At 40.0% G+C, this 14,226-nt stretch overlaps 1 protein-coding gene across 1 annotated transcript in view; it reads right to left on the reverse strand.

Moving 5' to 3' along the window:
- Nucleotides 1–14,226, reverse strand: part of TULP4 (TUB like protein 4) — a 227,455-nt gene that overhangs the window by 59,697 nt on the left and 153,532 nt on the right. The window contains 1 exon segment of the mRNA XM_058534065.1: nt 10,328–10,489. Within this exon segment, the coding sequence (XP_058390048.1) occupies nt 10,328–10,489 (162 nt within the window).

Consider the following 14,226-nt stretch of genomic DNA (forward strand, 5'->3'; position numbering starts at 1 on the left):
GTCCATCAATGTGGTAGTCATTACCTGTATGTCAAATATCAGTAAATTACTTTTCACTTATAAAACTGTGGTGGCAACATCACATTTTTAGCTGAGCAAGCAAAGAGTTACATCACTTTTTAAAAGTTTCCTATATAAATCATTTCCTATCTTACAGCACAAGACCAAAAAAAAACCTGGGAATGAATACCCATCTCCTCTGATCCAACAGACATCCTCCTTGAAAGCCCTCTGCTAATCCGAGTCTCAGACAAATTATTTACTTTTATCTGACAAGAACCTCCTTCAAAGAAGAAAAGAAGTGGTGTGATAATGGCACTGTGGTTATGGAAGCAAATGCCACATTTTCAAGAGTTATATTGAAGTACGTCTGGGTGCAAGGACACACTATCTGGCATTTGCCTTAAATACAGCAAAGAAAAAAAACATAAAGAGATAAAAAAGCAAATGTGGCAAAATGTATGGGTTCTTTATTCTACTGATTTTTGCTATGTTACTCAATTTTTTTTATAATCAAAGTTTAAAAAATTATATAATTAAAAAAAACCCTACAGAATCATTTATTACTTGGAATACTTTTAAGGAGTTAGCAAATCTCCTTGAGTTCTATGTTGGTACTTCAATCATAACCCTATATTTAAAAAGTAAATAATTATTCTTTTCAACTAATGTGTTAAAACTTTAAGTGTATATGAGTATCTACGATAGTTCATTTTTCATCAATTCATATCGATGAAAAGATATTGTACAGTAATGATTTTTAAAAATATTTTTAATTATTTTAACTAAATGAACTAAAAATCCTGCACTGAAACATCCCCATTAATAATCCTGCTATACTAACTACTCAAGCCCTGACACAACTCCACTCCAAATGGGAAATTAAGGACATAGTTTTTGCAAAGTATGGACATAAAAACAGCTTTCATTTCATAGAAGTCACAGAGGTACAATAGGCACTTTTAGTGATTTTTCTTGTTGTTGTCCCCATCATGGCACCAACAGGATTTAAAGCTGTTGTACAAACCCCACCGATTGTATCAGCAGACACCAGACATCAGACCAGGCAGGAAAAAATCAGATCACATTTTGTAAAAAACCTCCTTTCAGCTGATGAGAAGAAGCTTGGGACCTACCTTTTGTATCCAAAAGTAAAAAGAATAAACTTCCCTCTTTTTTTTTTTTGAGGAAGCGTGGCCCTAAGCTAACATCTGTTGCCAATCTTCCTCCTTTTTTCCTGTATTTTCTCCCCAAAGCCCCAGTAGATAGTTGTATGTCATAGCTGTACATCCTTCTAGTTGCTCTATGTGGGACACCACCCCAGCATGGCCTGCTGAGTGGTGCGTAGGTCCACACTCAGGATCCGAACCAGCAAACCCCGGGCCGCTGAAGCGGAGCATGCTGGGCCGGCCCCAAACTTTCCCTCTTTCTGTGTTAAAAAACACAAAACAAGAAAACAATAAAACACAAGAATGGAGGCTATGGAAAGAGATGCCACCCCCACTTACACCTGCATGTGCCAAGACCTGAAAAACAGAAATGGTTATTTAATATGTACCCATCTAGACTCTTCCTATCTTATTTGAAGTCATGGTTTAAGGCGCCTAAGAAAATATTAGGCCTATTTAAGTATTTAAGACCTCCTCTATTTAAAAAATGTTTTAGTTTTTGTAAACAGACATTATCTCTACTCACGGAAAAATAAAGTGTGGACTTTTAGCAAAAAGATATATTAGGTGAAGAATTCTCATTTCATACCAAACAACTATCTTCTAAACAAGGGTAATTTCTACAGAATATTCTTTTAAATACTCTCATGTGGATATTTAAAATATAATCACGATTACAAAAACTCAATTCACCTACATTTTTAATCTACTATATAAAGTGAAGTATACCTGTATTCCATGAGGACTACTAACTTCTGTAGCAAATGCTTAAATATTCCAACTATGTGACAAATATTTTTTTCTTAACAGAACATTCCAAAGGAGAAACCACTGGTTATTTATTATAACTGAAGGTCAAGCATAATATATATCTACTGAAATCATGGTTTTCACTTGTAGGATGGCACCTATAAATACTTTTGAGAAGAAAATTTGTTTTTACAGCTCTGCTTCTCTCTCCTCTACTGTATAGGATTGTGCTCCTGATACATCTTCTAAGTTCGTCACCATCACACGATACCCTCTACTGTATAATTTAATCATGGTTTGCATCTTTAATAGCCTGGATAAACTCTATGGAGTAGTTAATTATCAGTACTTCCAAAATTTATGAAGAACAAGCATTTGTCTTTACGATTTTTTTTAAATACTGACTTGTGTCCTCATTAAAGGAAATGAGCCTTAAAGTCTCCTTCTTGTGGCTATAAACTTCCTAAATGTAATTATAGACGTTCATCATGAATACAAGTCATAGGCACACTGGGTAAAGAGGAAAATTTCAGCATATTAACACAGAAAAGTCTGCTGGCTCATGATGCATAAAGATTCTCATTACTGTAGAGAAGAGATGGAGAGAGGGAAAGAGAGGGGCCAGATACGACATAGGAAGAAAAGATGAAATAAGTCCTAGGGTGGGTGGTCTGTGAAGATGTCATCAATCCTATCCTGCTGTCCTCCGGCAGCACCACAGGGACACACGACAGGAAACAGGAACATGTAATCTTTCAAAGACTTTCATCCAAGGAAATCACGTAGATTTTCTTGGTAGGGTATCCTAAAATCTAATAATTTCCACTAAGTTGGATTTTCTACGTCACGGATTAAGATGAAACCGACAATGATTCACATTCAGAAACCATTCTTGGATTTGAGTGTAAAGAAGAATTCAGATATTACGATCCCCATTCGAACTGCTTTCCAAAGGAGGGATAACCACACAGCCCAAAAAATGAAAAAACAAAAAAACACCTAAATCAAACAAGCCCTAATGAAAGACTCCACACCAGTACTGGCAGATGTGAAAAACCAAAAATTAAATAGCAAAGGAAGTTAGGAACCAGACTATGTAAGGCCTCACGTGTTAAGAGTTTATCCTGTAGATTTTCCCTCAAAACAAAATCTAAGACACAATCCCAGTATTATATCTAAAAGAGACAGAGGTGGAGCTGTCCTGGGATCGGGTCTAGGTGTTCTTGGCCCCATCCTCCCTGAACCCCACTCCATCCCCTGCCGCAGGAAGGCAGTGCTACTAAACTCCCTGAGGAACACAGTTTGCAAGCCACTGCTGTTGGCAAAGGGAAATCTCTGAATAACTTCCAAGATGTGAAGAGCCACTCATTCCCTCACTGGACATGAACCAAGAAAGAGGGAGCCCAGTGTGGCAGAAGCAGTCACTGAACACGACAGAAGGAACCAGCCAGGGAACAGAGTTGAAGAAGAGGAGAGATGGGAAAAACTTGAGAGTCACCAAATCAACCAGCCCTACTCCAGAATTCTAGGTAGATGAAACCTTAAATACTTTCATTTAAGCTAGTCTGAGCACAACCATCTTTAACTTTTCAATATAAATAAACACTCCCTGATACAAAAATATTTAGGAAGCAGAATCAATAGGACTTGGTGACTAAGTGGAGGGTGAAGATAAGGAAGAGGGAAAGTCAAGCATAATTCCCAGTTTTTGGCATAAGTGATCCGCAACAGAGGAGGAAGGCAAGGATGAAGACCGACAAGGGACATTTGGACCAGGTGGGATTTGAGCAGGTCTAGGCTGATGGTCTCCAGGCAGCCAGTACTGGTGTGAAGGACAAGAGGCAGAGATGAGCACAGCCCAGATCCTGGAGAGTCCGCAATGCACAGGTGGGAGCTGACAAGCTGTGGCAGTGGGAGAAATCACCCCAAGGATAGAAAAAAGGGGATAAGGCCCCAGGTTGGACCCCTATAAACAGTGGAACCAGAAGAAGGAAGGAGTGCAGGGGCCCGAGGCGGAGGTGTCAGCAAAGACAGCAGCTGGGCAAGGTTCCCAGGAGCAGGGCGTGAAGGATGGTGCTGGGAAGAGGCAAGACAAGGCTGGACAGGGACTGGGTTTGGCAATCGAGGCCTCCCTGGTGGCTGGGGACAGCAGTCCAGAAAGCACGAAGCCTGGTGTGGGGACTGGGATCGGAGACGCAGTCCGCAGGGGCCAAGCAGTGTGAGTGGGGCAGAGGCAAAGTGAAGCTGCTTCGAGAACAGGCTTCACCTGCAGCCAGAACCAGAGAGAAGATGCTCCATGGCTCCGGGGACCCGGGGAGAGAGACAAGTCAGCCTGAGCAGAAACCAGGGTGAACTGGAAAGAAAGGCCAAACAGCAAGGACTGAGGTCAGTGGAAAGGACTGCTGACTCGGAGGGGAACCTGCAAACCTCTGGACGAAACGTATCGATATTTGATCCAGGGCCGCACAGTGTGTGAACATGGGTGTCGCTAACTTCCCTCAGCGTACACAGCTTTAATGCCTTGAGATCGCCTCAAAATGAATCCAAAATTGTTCATAAACCCAACTCTGTATGTGCCATGTTGCAGGAGCTATGGTAGAGAAGGGGCACTGGGGAGGAGGAAGAACACAGCCACCAGCCTGAGAAGCAGCTCTTTGCAGAGCTCCTGTCCCCCTGGCAGAGGAATGCTCCTGGGAGCCTTCTGGGTCTCTCTCAGGAAGGGCGGGAACTAGGGAGAGTTTTCTCCCTGTGTTGGTTTAGGGATGCTGTTTCCCTCAGAACAGTAACCACAGAAGTCTTCCTCCTTTACCCTAACTTCTTCAGACATGAGTTTGCGGCTTTTTCCTTGTGTCCAGTCCTCTGTGGACACACACGCACCAGCTGCTCATCATCCTCCTAGGAGAGCCGCGCTCACGCCCAGACACACCAGAGCATGTGCCAGCACCTCCACCTTTCCTGATGGAAATGCATCTCAAGTTCTCAACAGCCTTTTCCAGTGGAAAGGCTCTCAAAGTGAACTGATGTCGTGCTCACTCAAAGCTTGCTGGATGGATATTTGTGAACGTATATGTCTCAACGTGCTTTCCTCTATCAAGAGGCCCGGTATTCTCCCACACCTCCGGAGAACATAGAAGGAACTAAGCATTCTCTTCCTACACATGGTGCTGTGATGCTGGGCATTTCCTAGTGCAGGGGATCAGAATTGGTCACTTCAAAATATGTGTCTTTGTCTTGATTATTTTCTCTGAAAGGAACTTTGTCCCCCACCCCCATTAACTGCCTAAAAGAATTTAACTCTGGGTATGGATAGACTGGGAGGGTCCTTGCTAAGCCCATTCCAAGTAAAAGTTGAAGTTATCCTTTGTAAGAGACATTTACCTTTACAAGGGAAATCTCCATTTGCAAAGGTATCTCCCTCTCTGAACCAGGAAGAAGGGGGGATGACCTTATCTCTAGAAACTCTTATCAGTGCAGAAGGTGAGGGCTTAAATCTGCATATTAACCTTACTCTTGTTTACTGTGCTTTTCTGGTAATCTCCCACAACTGACTCCCCCCACCCCCAACATCCTCCTTTGGTTACCTGAATATGCTATTTAAGGTAAAAATCGCTGTCATTTGGAGAGACACTCAGTTTTCCCGGGCCTCTCCGATGTACACGTTATAAAGCTTTATTTGATTTTCTCCTGCTATTTGGTCTCATGTCAATTTAATTTGTAGCCCAGCCAGAAAGGACTCAGAGCGGGTAGAGGATGGTCTTCCTCCCCTTCACTAGTAATCACAAAAGCCTCATGGCTGCATTACCTTTGATCAACTTTGGATCCACAGACATTTTTTTCCAGCCATATTTATATTTTTTCTTTGACATTTTCTATTTACACAATTTTATATAATTTGTTTTGTCTCCCAAGCCTTACAAATATTGTTCTATTTATAAACACATGCCAAGTTTATCAAGCCAAGTTTATATCATTGTCTCTTCAGTGAATTTTCTATTCTTCAAAATATTTAAAACAATTTTTTTGGTGAAGAAGATCGGCCCTGAGCTAACACCTGTTGCCAACCCTCCTCTTTTCCACTCGAGGAAGACTGGCCCTGAGCTAAGATCTGTGCCAATTTTCCCCTATTTTGTATGTGGGTCACCGCCACAGCATAGCTTGATGAGTGGTGTAGGTCTGCACCAAGGATCCTAACCCAGAAACCTGGGCCGCCAAAGCAGATTGCACTGAACTTAACCACTACGCTACCAGGCCAACCCCTACAAAGTACTTTTTATGAGTCTATTATGGACTTAATGTTTGTGCCCCCTTAAAATTCATGTGTTAAAGCCGTAACCCGTAATGTGACTATATTTGGAGACAGGGCCTGTAGAGAGGTAATAAAGGTTAAGTAAGAACATAAGGGTATGGCTGTAATCCAATAGGACTTGTGTCCTCATATGAAGGGGAAGAGACACCCAGGATGAGAGCACAGAGAAAAGGTGATGTGAGGACAGCAAGAAGATGGCCTCAAGAGAAACCAAACCTGCCAACACCTGACCTTGAACTTCCAGCCTCCAGAACTGGGAGTAATAAATGTCTGTTGTTTAAGCCCCCTCTACTTATTTAAGAATTAAGTAGAATTCTATTATGGCAGCCCGAGCAGACCAAGTCAGAGTCCTCACCAACTCTGCAAACTCCAGGTAGGATCACATTCCCTTAATGCAATTTAATGGGAGACAAATTTCAGCCTGAAATGAAACACATCACTTGATAAAATTAGCTATAGGTGTAGATGAAATTAAAAACATGCTATGAAAAACAATTTTGTTTTTACAAAGTTTCCATCAAACTCAGCAACTCTCATAGTGGGATAACATGACATCATATACCTTTTAACGTGGTTCAGTAAGAATAATATGATGTCGCCTATAAAGCATTCTTACCAAAATGGTTTAATCCAACTCTAATCTAGACCTAACTTCCAGTGCATAAGAAACACAGGAGCTAGTGGAAGAAGTTAAATGATACTATGAGTAAACAATCCGACAGATCCAGAATGGGGAACATTCTACAAGGCAACCACACCAAGCTCATCAGAAAGGCAAGGTCATAAAAAAAAAAAAATGAAACTGTTCTAGACTAAAGATATAACAACCAACTTCTATACATGAACTAAACTGGATCTTGGTTCCAAATATCAAAAAAAGAAAAAAAAAAGTCTATAAAACACATTCCTGTAACAATCAGGGAAATACGAAGATAGCCTGGATACCAGATAACACCATTGCTCATTTCCTAGGTGAGACAATGTAGGAGAGAATGACCTTATTCTTAGGACACGGATCTTGAAATATCTAGGAGTGATGTGCCATGATGTGTACAACTTACTTTCAAAAACAAGACTACCAAAAATGTGTGCATGTGTGAAGAGAGAGGGAGGGAGGGAGGCAGGGAAAGAGGAAGAGAGAGCACACAAATATGGTAAAATGTCAGCTGCTGAATTTAAGGAGGGTTTATTCTTTCAACTTTTCTGTAACATTTGAATACATGCATAACGGAAAGTTGGGGAAGATTACACCAAACATATCTAGATCAGGATTTGAAGGAGCAGACTCTATGGACAGAATCCTATGAGCTCCCAAAATTCTCTGCAAAGTGATATATATAACTATGTATGTATACGTGCACATTTTTCCAGGGAAATGGTTCCCAATTTCCACCTGATACTCAAACTACTTTATAATCCCCCAAGGGGTATATAAATCACCACTCTAGAATGAAGAAAATATATGACAAATAGAAAAATAGCTAGACTTCAAACTCACTGCTTATATTTTTAAAAGTTCACAGGAAGCAGCCTAAAACCCCATCATGATCAGAACTATCTCAAGAGGTGGGGAGGCTGTTTTACTGTACATTAAGGGTAGGAGGTTCTCGGGAGCCGGGAAGAGATACAGCCGGCCTCCTGCAGTCCACACCCCGAGATGGAGGAGGTGCCGCTTCAAACACTGACTCCCAACGTTAAGAGCTTGGGACACTGCATTACAAACATTAGGTTGTCTTCATACTCTTTTCTCGTTAATAATTTTCAAACCAAGCAAGAGACAGGAAAGAGGGACAGAGATGCAGGAAGCGATGTTATTTTTCCACGCCTCAGTTGAAACGTGACCAACTGAGTCTCCCACACGTCTCTTCTCTGTGTTAAATTCTTCCAAGGACTCTCACTGCTTCACTGGTCTGCAACCTTTTTTTAAAGGCAGTGGAGCACTTTCCTTGAACAAAATCCTACCCATTAGCCCTAAAGACAGAACCAGTAAAAGCAGTCATCGGGAGGGAGGCCATGGGCCAGGAGCCCAACCACCTGCCAAAGCCGCTCTCCGTCCTGCCAACAGGTCTAAGGAGCCGAGTCCAAGATCCCCAGGCCGGCTTCGAAGCTGCAGCCCATCTCCGCTCCATTGTGCCCACGACGCCATGCTGTCTGCTACCTCGGCAACTCTGCCGGGATACAGTACAGGATGCTTGTGGGTCTGTCTCCTCCACCGGCCCCAAGCAACTCAGGCAGGCGCTGCATTTTACTCACTGTGTCCCTAGCATCTCTGGGTCCCGAGCCTGTCACACTCCAGGTGTGCTGTCTGCTGGGGACACTGGCTGGCAAAGCTCATCAGGGGGCCAGTGACATGAGCCTACGGGTTCCATCACTCCAGGCAAGGGAAGAATGTGAAGCCCAGACTTCCACTTACGTGTTTTTAAGTGCTTTCACATCTGTTCCCTCATTTGATCATCACAAAAGCCCTGGGAATCAGGCAGGAAATAATTCACACCCCTTGTCACAGAGGAGGAAACTGACGCAGGGGGAGGTTAAATGCTAGTGCAAGGTCACTTATGGGGCCGCAGCACACTTCTCTGAGCAGGCTCTAGGGGCAGTAAAAACCTACAAAAATAAAACATTCTCATAAATAAATCCAAATCTTTCATATAGACACACACATATGCTACGGGATAATTAGAAGCCTTTGGGGGAGGTGGAGGGAAGAAACTTGGAGTTGAGAATATCTTTTTGTAATTCTCATAATACTAATTTTGAGAAGAAAGAAAAAATATTGGCCATTTATACTTGAAAAAAATGGAAACGTGAAACAGTGACTAAGAAGAAAGCAATTCAGTAAAAAAAAAGGTTCAAAAATAAAAGAGTTTTGTATTATACTACTTGCTTTTACCAGTATTAACCTGAAATCTCTGGTATAAAGTGTTCTGGCATTCTACAGATTCTGCTGTACTTGAAAAACACTAGCTTTACATTTACAAAGGTTTTAACTAGTCAACCCTTATATTTAAAACATGAATTACTGATATATGATTTTATTAGGTTATTACATATTATTTTATTATGAAAGTAAAACAGACACATTAAAGAAAGTTTTGAAATTAGGTTTTAGAAAATGACCCAGAGGCTCAACACCATAAAATAACAACCTACTCGTGGTATTTTGATTCATTTCCTTCCAGTTCTTTTTACTATGTGGACGGGTTTCTTTTGGGTGTTTTATGATGTGGTAATCACACCACAAATGCCATTTCTTATCCTAATTTTTTTTCTCAATGTTATACCATAAGAGCTCTGCCAGATTATTCCATCATCTTCGTAACCACCATCTATAATTTACCGAATGACTATATAATCCTTTAAGTGGTTATACCACAGTTTACTTAACCATTCTCCTATTTTTAGACAAGTAGGCTGTTGCCAAATTTTTACTATCATAAATAATGCTTTAATGACTACAACTTTTATTTTCTTCTGTTTCTTTTAGATAAATTCCTCAAGTACATTACCAGGTTAAAGTGGATGATAATTTCTAAGACTTTTGACATACACTGCCAAATTGCTTCGCCAAAGGTCTAATACACATTATCACCAGCAATGAAGGAGAACGCTTATTTGACTGAACTCTTATCAATAATCAGTAAATCATCTGTATCATTTTACTGCTATTTTTTGCTAATAAGTGAAAATACACCCTCACTATGCTACTGTGCATTTTTTCCCTAAGAATGTATACTTTTCCACCCTATGATTACTGACTAGTTGAATTTCTTTTGTGAATTATTTATGACCATTATCCATTTATCAATTGGCTATTTATGCAGATTTGAAAGTAAATTTGTATGAATATTTTCTATAATTAAAATGTTAATTCAATGTTTACCATATTGCTGGGAAATATCATTTCTCCAATCTATGGGTCATTTAAAATTTTTGTTTTGATTTTTACCCGGACATGTTCACTGTTCTTTTCCTTTCTGATTCTTTCAGAGGCTTTTGAGCAGCTCCCCTTCCCCTGACCCCCGTCTCTGTGACAGTATGGAACTCACTTCCTCCTCAGCCCACGTGGCTTTAACACTGCACATGCACATTCAAGAGGCTTTACCTGCTGGTCATCAGGCGTCCATATGCCACATGTGATCTGACTTTCCAAGTTGATCTCAGATGACCAATGTCTTTGTCCACTGACAGAACCAACCAGGACAAACCCATCTCGATATGAAATAAGTGCTTGAGTTCCATCGTGGCTCCACGTGAAGTCACTCACCTTTGAGACACACACAGACAAAAGGAGTCAATCTGTAATCTGAAAGGGAAAGCACTTTTATCAAAGACTAGATATAGTCACCAACTTAGCTAAGACCTGGTAATGTACTTAACTTTGGCTAAGATCAAGATGGCCTTAAAGAAAACAATATAATATATATAAAAAATATATATTATAAAATATGTATGTATTATAACAATAATATATAATATAAAAGACGTTATTTGAAAAGCATGTGTCAGCGTGGTGCTAAGTGCCTTGCACACGTTAATTCATTAAGCCTCGCCTGGGGGAGGTATCATCATGCCCACTTTACAGGGGAAACAGACACAGGGGACAAGTAACTTATCCTGGGTCACACACAGCAGGTGAGCGGCAGAGCCAATGATCTAGGCTGTGTGGCTCCAGAGTCCTTGCTTTTAGCCACTGTTCTACAGCCTCCCACTGACGGTGAGCAGCAGATCCTCCATCAGTGTCTCCTAGTCACTTATCAAAACAGTAAAGGTCTCAGGTTCTGATTACACACCTGTCTCAGTCTTGTTAGCAACATTCCCTCAATCAAAATGAAATAAAACTTAACTGGAAAACATTACTTATACTTGGGTGGTGAGTTTTATCAAATGCATTTATTCAAATGATCACATATTTTTTCTCTTTTAATCTATGATTGCAGTGAATTACTTCTATAGATTTCCCAATATTTTACTATCCTTGCACACCTAGAAGAAGCCCAACCTAGAGGTGAAGTACTGTATTTTATACACAGAGTTGAAGTTGATTTGCTAATGAATTTCTATATCTGTATTTATGAATGAAACAAACTTGTGATTTCCTCTTTTGGAATGTCTTTGCCTGGATTTATCAGGGTTTTATGTTGACCTCTCAGAATGAGTTGGAGAGTGGTCCCTCTTTTTCCACTGCCTGGAAGAAATCTGCATAAACTGGGATGACCTGTTGCTTGAAAGTTTGGTACAACATGCCTGTAAGACCGTCTGGCTCTGTATTTTTTTGTGTGAAGATTTTTAACCATTGCTTCAATTTATTTAACAGTTTTAGTACCAGTCCAGCTTTCAAGTTTTTTATTTCTTCTTGAGTCAGTTCTATTAAATTATTTCTTTTTTAGGAATTTGTCCATATCATGTAAGTTTTCAAAATTGTTGGCAAGTAGTTGTTGCTAGTTTATTATCCTTTAAAAACCAACTTTATTGAGGTATAATTTACATACAATAAAATAAAGTTGCCCTTGGCAGTCAACCCCTACCATCACCCTTGGTCTGAGGCAACCAGTGGTCTAATTTCTGTCGCTAGTTGGTTATTCAAGAATTTTGCAAGAATGGAACTACATAGTATGTTCATTTTTGTGTATGGCTGCTTTTACTCAGTATAATGGTTTTGAGAGTATTCCGAATTCTTGGATGCAGCAGTTCATTCCTTTTTATACATGAGTAATATTCCATTGTATACATAGAGCACTATGTATTTGTCCACCCAATTTCGGGGCATTTGAGTTGCTTCCAGTATTTGGCTATTATAAAAGTGCTATGAAGATTCATGTGCAAGACTTTTTGTAGACACAGGGTTTCATTTCTCTTGAGTAAATGCTTAGGAGCAGAATTAATTGCTGGGTCACACGGTAACCGTATGTTTAACTGCATAAGAAATTACCAAACTCTCTTCCAGAGTGGTTATGCCATTTTATACTCCCAGCAGCAGCATATGAGGTATAGTAGGGCCACACCTCACCAACACTTGGTGTTGTCGGTCTTTTTTACTTTAGCTATTCTAGCAGGTATATAGCAGTACGACATTGTGCTTTTAATTTGCATTTCCCCAATGACTAATACGTTGAGCACCATTTCATGTGCTTATCGATCATTTGCACATCATCTTTTGGGATATGTCTGTTCAAATCCCTTGCCATATATATCTACTCATATATCTATTCATATTCACCTATTCATATATATATATACACACACACATAATATATATGTGTGTATGTGTATATATAAATGAATAGATATATATGAATTTTCGACCTTTGTATTGTGTTGTAAAAATTCTAGATACAATCCTTTACCAGATATGTGTGCTGCAAATAATTTCCCCCACTCTGTGGCTTGCCTTTTCATTTTCTTAATGGTATCTTTCAAAGAGGAAAAGTTTTAAATTTTGAACAAGTCCAATATCAATTTTTTTCTTTTATGGTTCATACTTTTTGTGTCTAATCCAAGGAATCTTTACCTCACCCAAGGTTGCAAACCCAAAGTTTCCAGAAGACGTTTGGCTTTTATATTTTTGTCTATGATTCATTTACAGTTAACTTTTATGCAGGGTATGAGGTAAGAATCAAGGTTCTTTTTATTTTTTTTTTAATACAGATATTCAGTTGTTTCAGCACCATTTGTCAAAAAGACTACTCCTTGGATGTTAACTAGATTTAGCGTGGGTGATCATTTCATAATATATACAAATATCGAATCGTTATGCGGTACACCTGAAATTAATTAATATGTCAATTATATCTCAATAAAAGACTATTTTTCCCATTGAATTACCTAGGCATCTTTTAATAACCTTTCATGACCTTGTAATTTCTACTTATCTATAGTCCAACTTTTCATTCATAAAATTGTTTTAGGTTGCTTACACTTGGAAATGTTCAACTTTCTTTAAAATCTGTGAGATTACTGGATATATCACATTTCAGATAACAATAAAACGAAAGAACAAACACCAAAAGGACATGAACTTTTTGCTGTTTTCCCAGCAGGCATTACGGGTTTATGCCGAGTGGTCAGCGTGTCTCTGTCATGACAATGGCAGGGTTTGTGAGACGGCTTTGCACAGCGGGTCTGAGGTTACTGAGACGAGCGGTCTGCTTAGGTAAACTCGGAACTTTGGTTGCACTGACCTTATGTTTCAACCAATGACACTATCTAGTTTTTCTTAAGAACTCAAAACATTTTTTAGAGACAACACATTAATTCTGCAATAAAATTTAAAAGTGCTTTCATTTTGCAAAGATAATGCTACTTATTTCCATGTATTTTAATTCATTTATCTTGGAAAAGATTTGTACCAAAAGGAAAATCATCTTACTAGAGAGCTAAAATGTATAGCCAGTGAAGAGAAGCTTCTCTGAGCCTCCACCAAACTTACAGCCACAAAAAATGATAATATGGGATGTTTACAGGAACTACTTGGGTTTATTAAACTAGGTCAGCATAGAGGGATAAGAATATATCACAATTGGAAACACAAAAACAGGGGAACTGACCGCGCAAGGTTGTAAAGGAAATGAGCAGAAGGCCCCCTCTGGCTGTCCTCCTCTGCGGAGGGCTGCAGTGCTCTGCTGCACTGAGCGCGTGCACTCACATGGGTAACCTAAGCTGGGCAGCGGCACGCCGGCCCGCTGCCCGAGGCAGCCTTTCACCAGGCTGCCCAACGCCTGTGCCCGCACAGCCGCCCTGGGTGACTAGGACTGTAAACCATGGACGCACTGTTCCAGACCCATTCCGGAAATAAAAGACCCATAATCATTTCCTGAAAAAGAAACTGTTAAAGCATCACTTGGCTTTTGTCAAATGTTTGATTACTTTGTGACAATGAAAGGCATGCTATATCACAAGGATTACTCTCACTTCTTCTAAAAAGTATTATTTTTCTCTGAGCAGATTTCAAAGATGCTCCTCCTCCAAGCCACAAAACTGTCCCTCCTCCCACCAGATACTGTT

Source organism: Diceros bicornis, chromosome 39, assembly GCF_020826845.1.
Source record: "Diceros bicornis minor isolate mBicDic1 chromosome 39, mDicBic1.mat.cur, whole genome shotgun sequence".
Taxonomy (NCBI): Eukaryota; Metazoa; Chordata; class Mammalia; order Perissodactyla; family Rhinocerotidae; genus Diceros; species Diceros bicornis.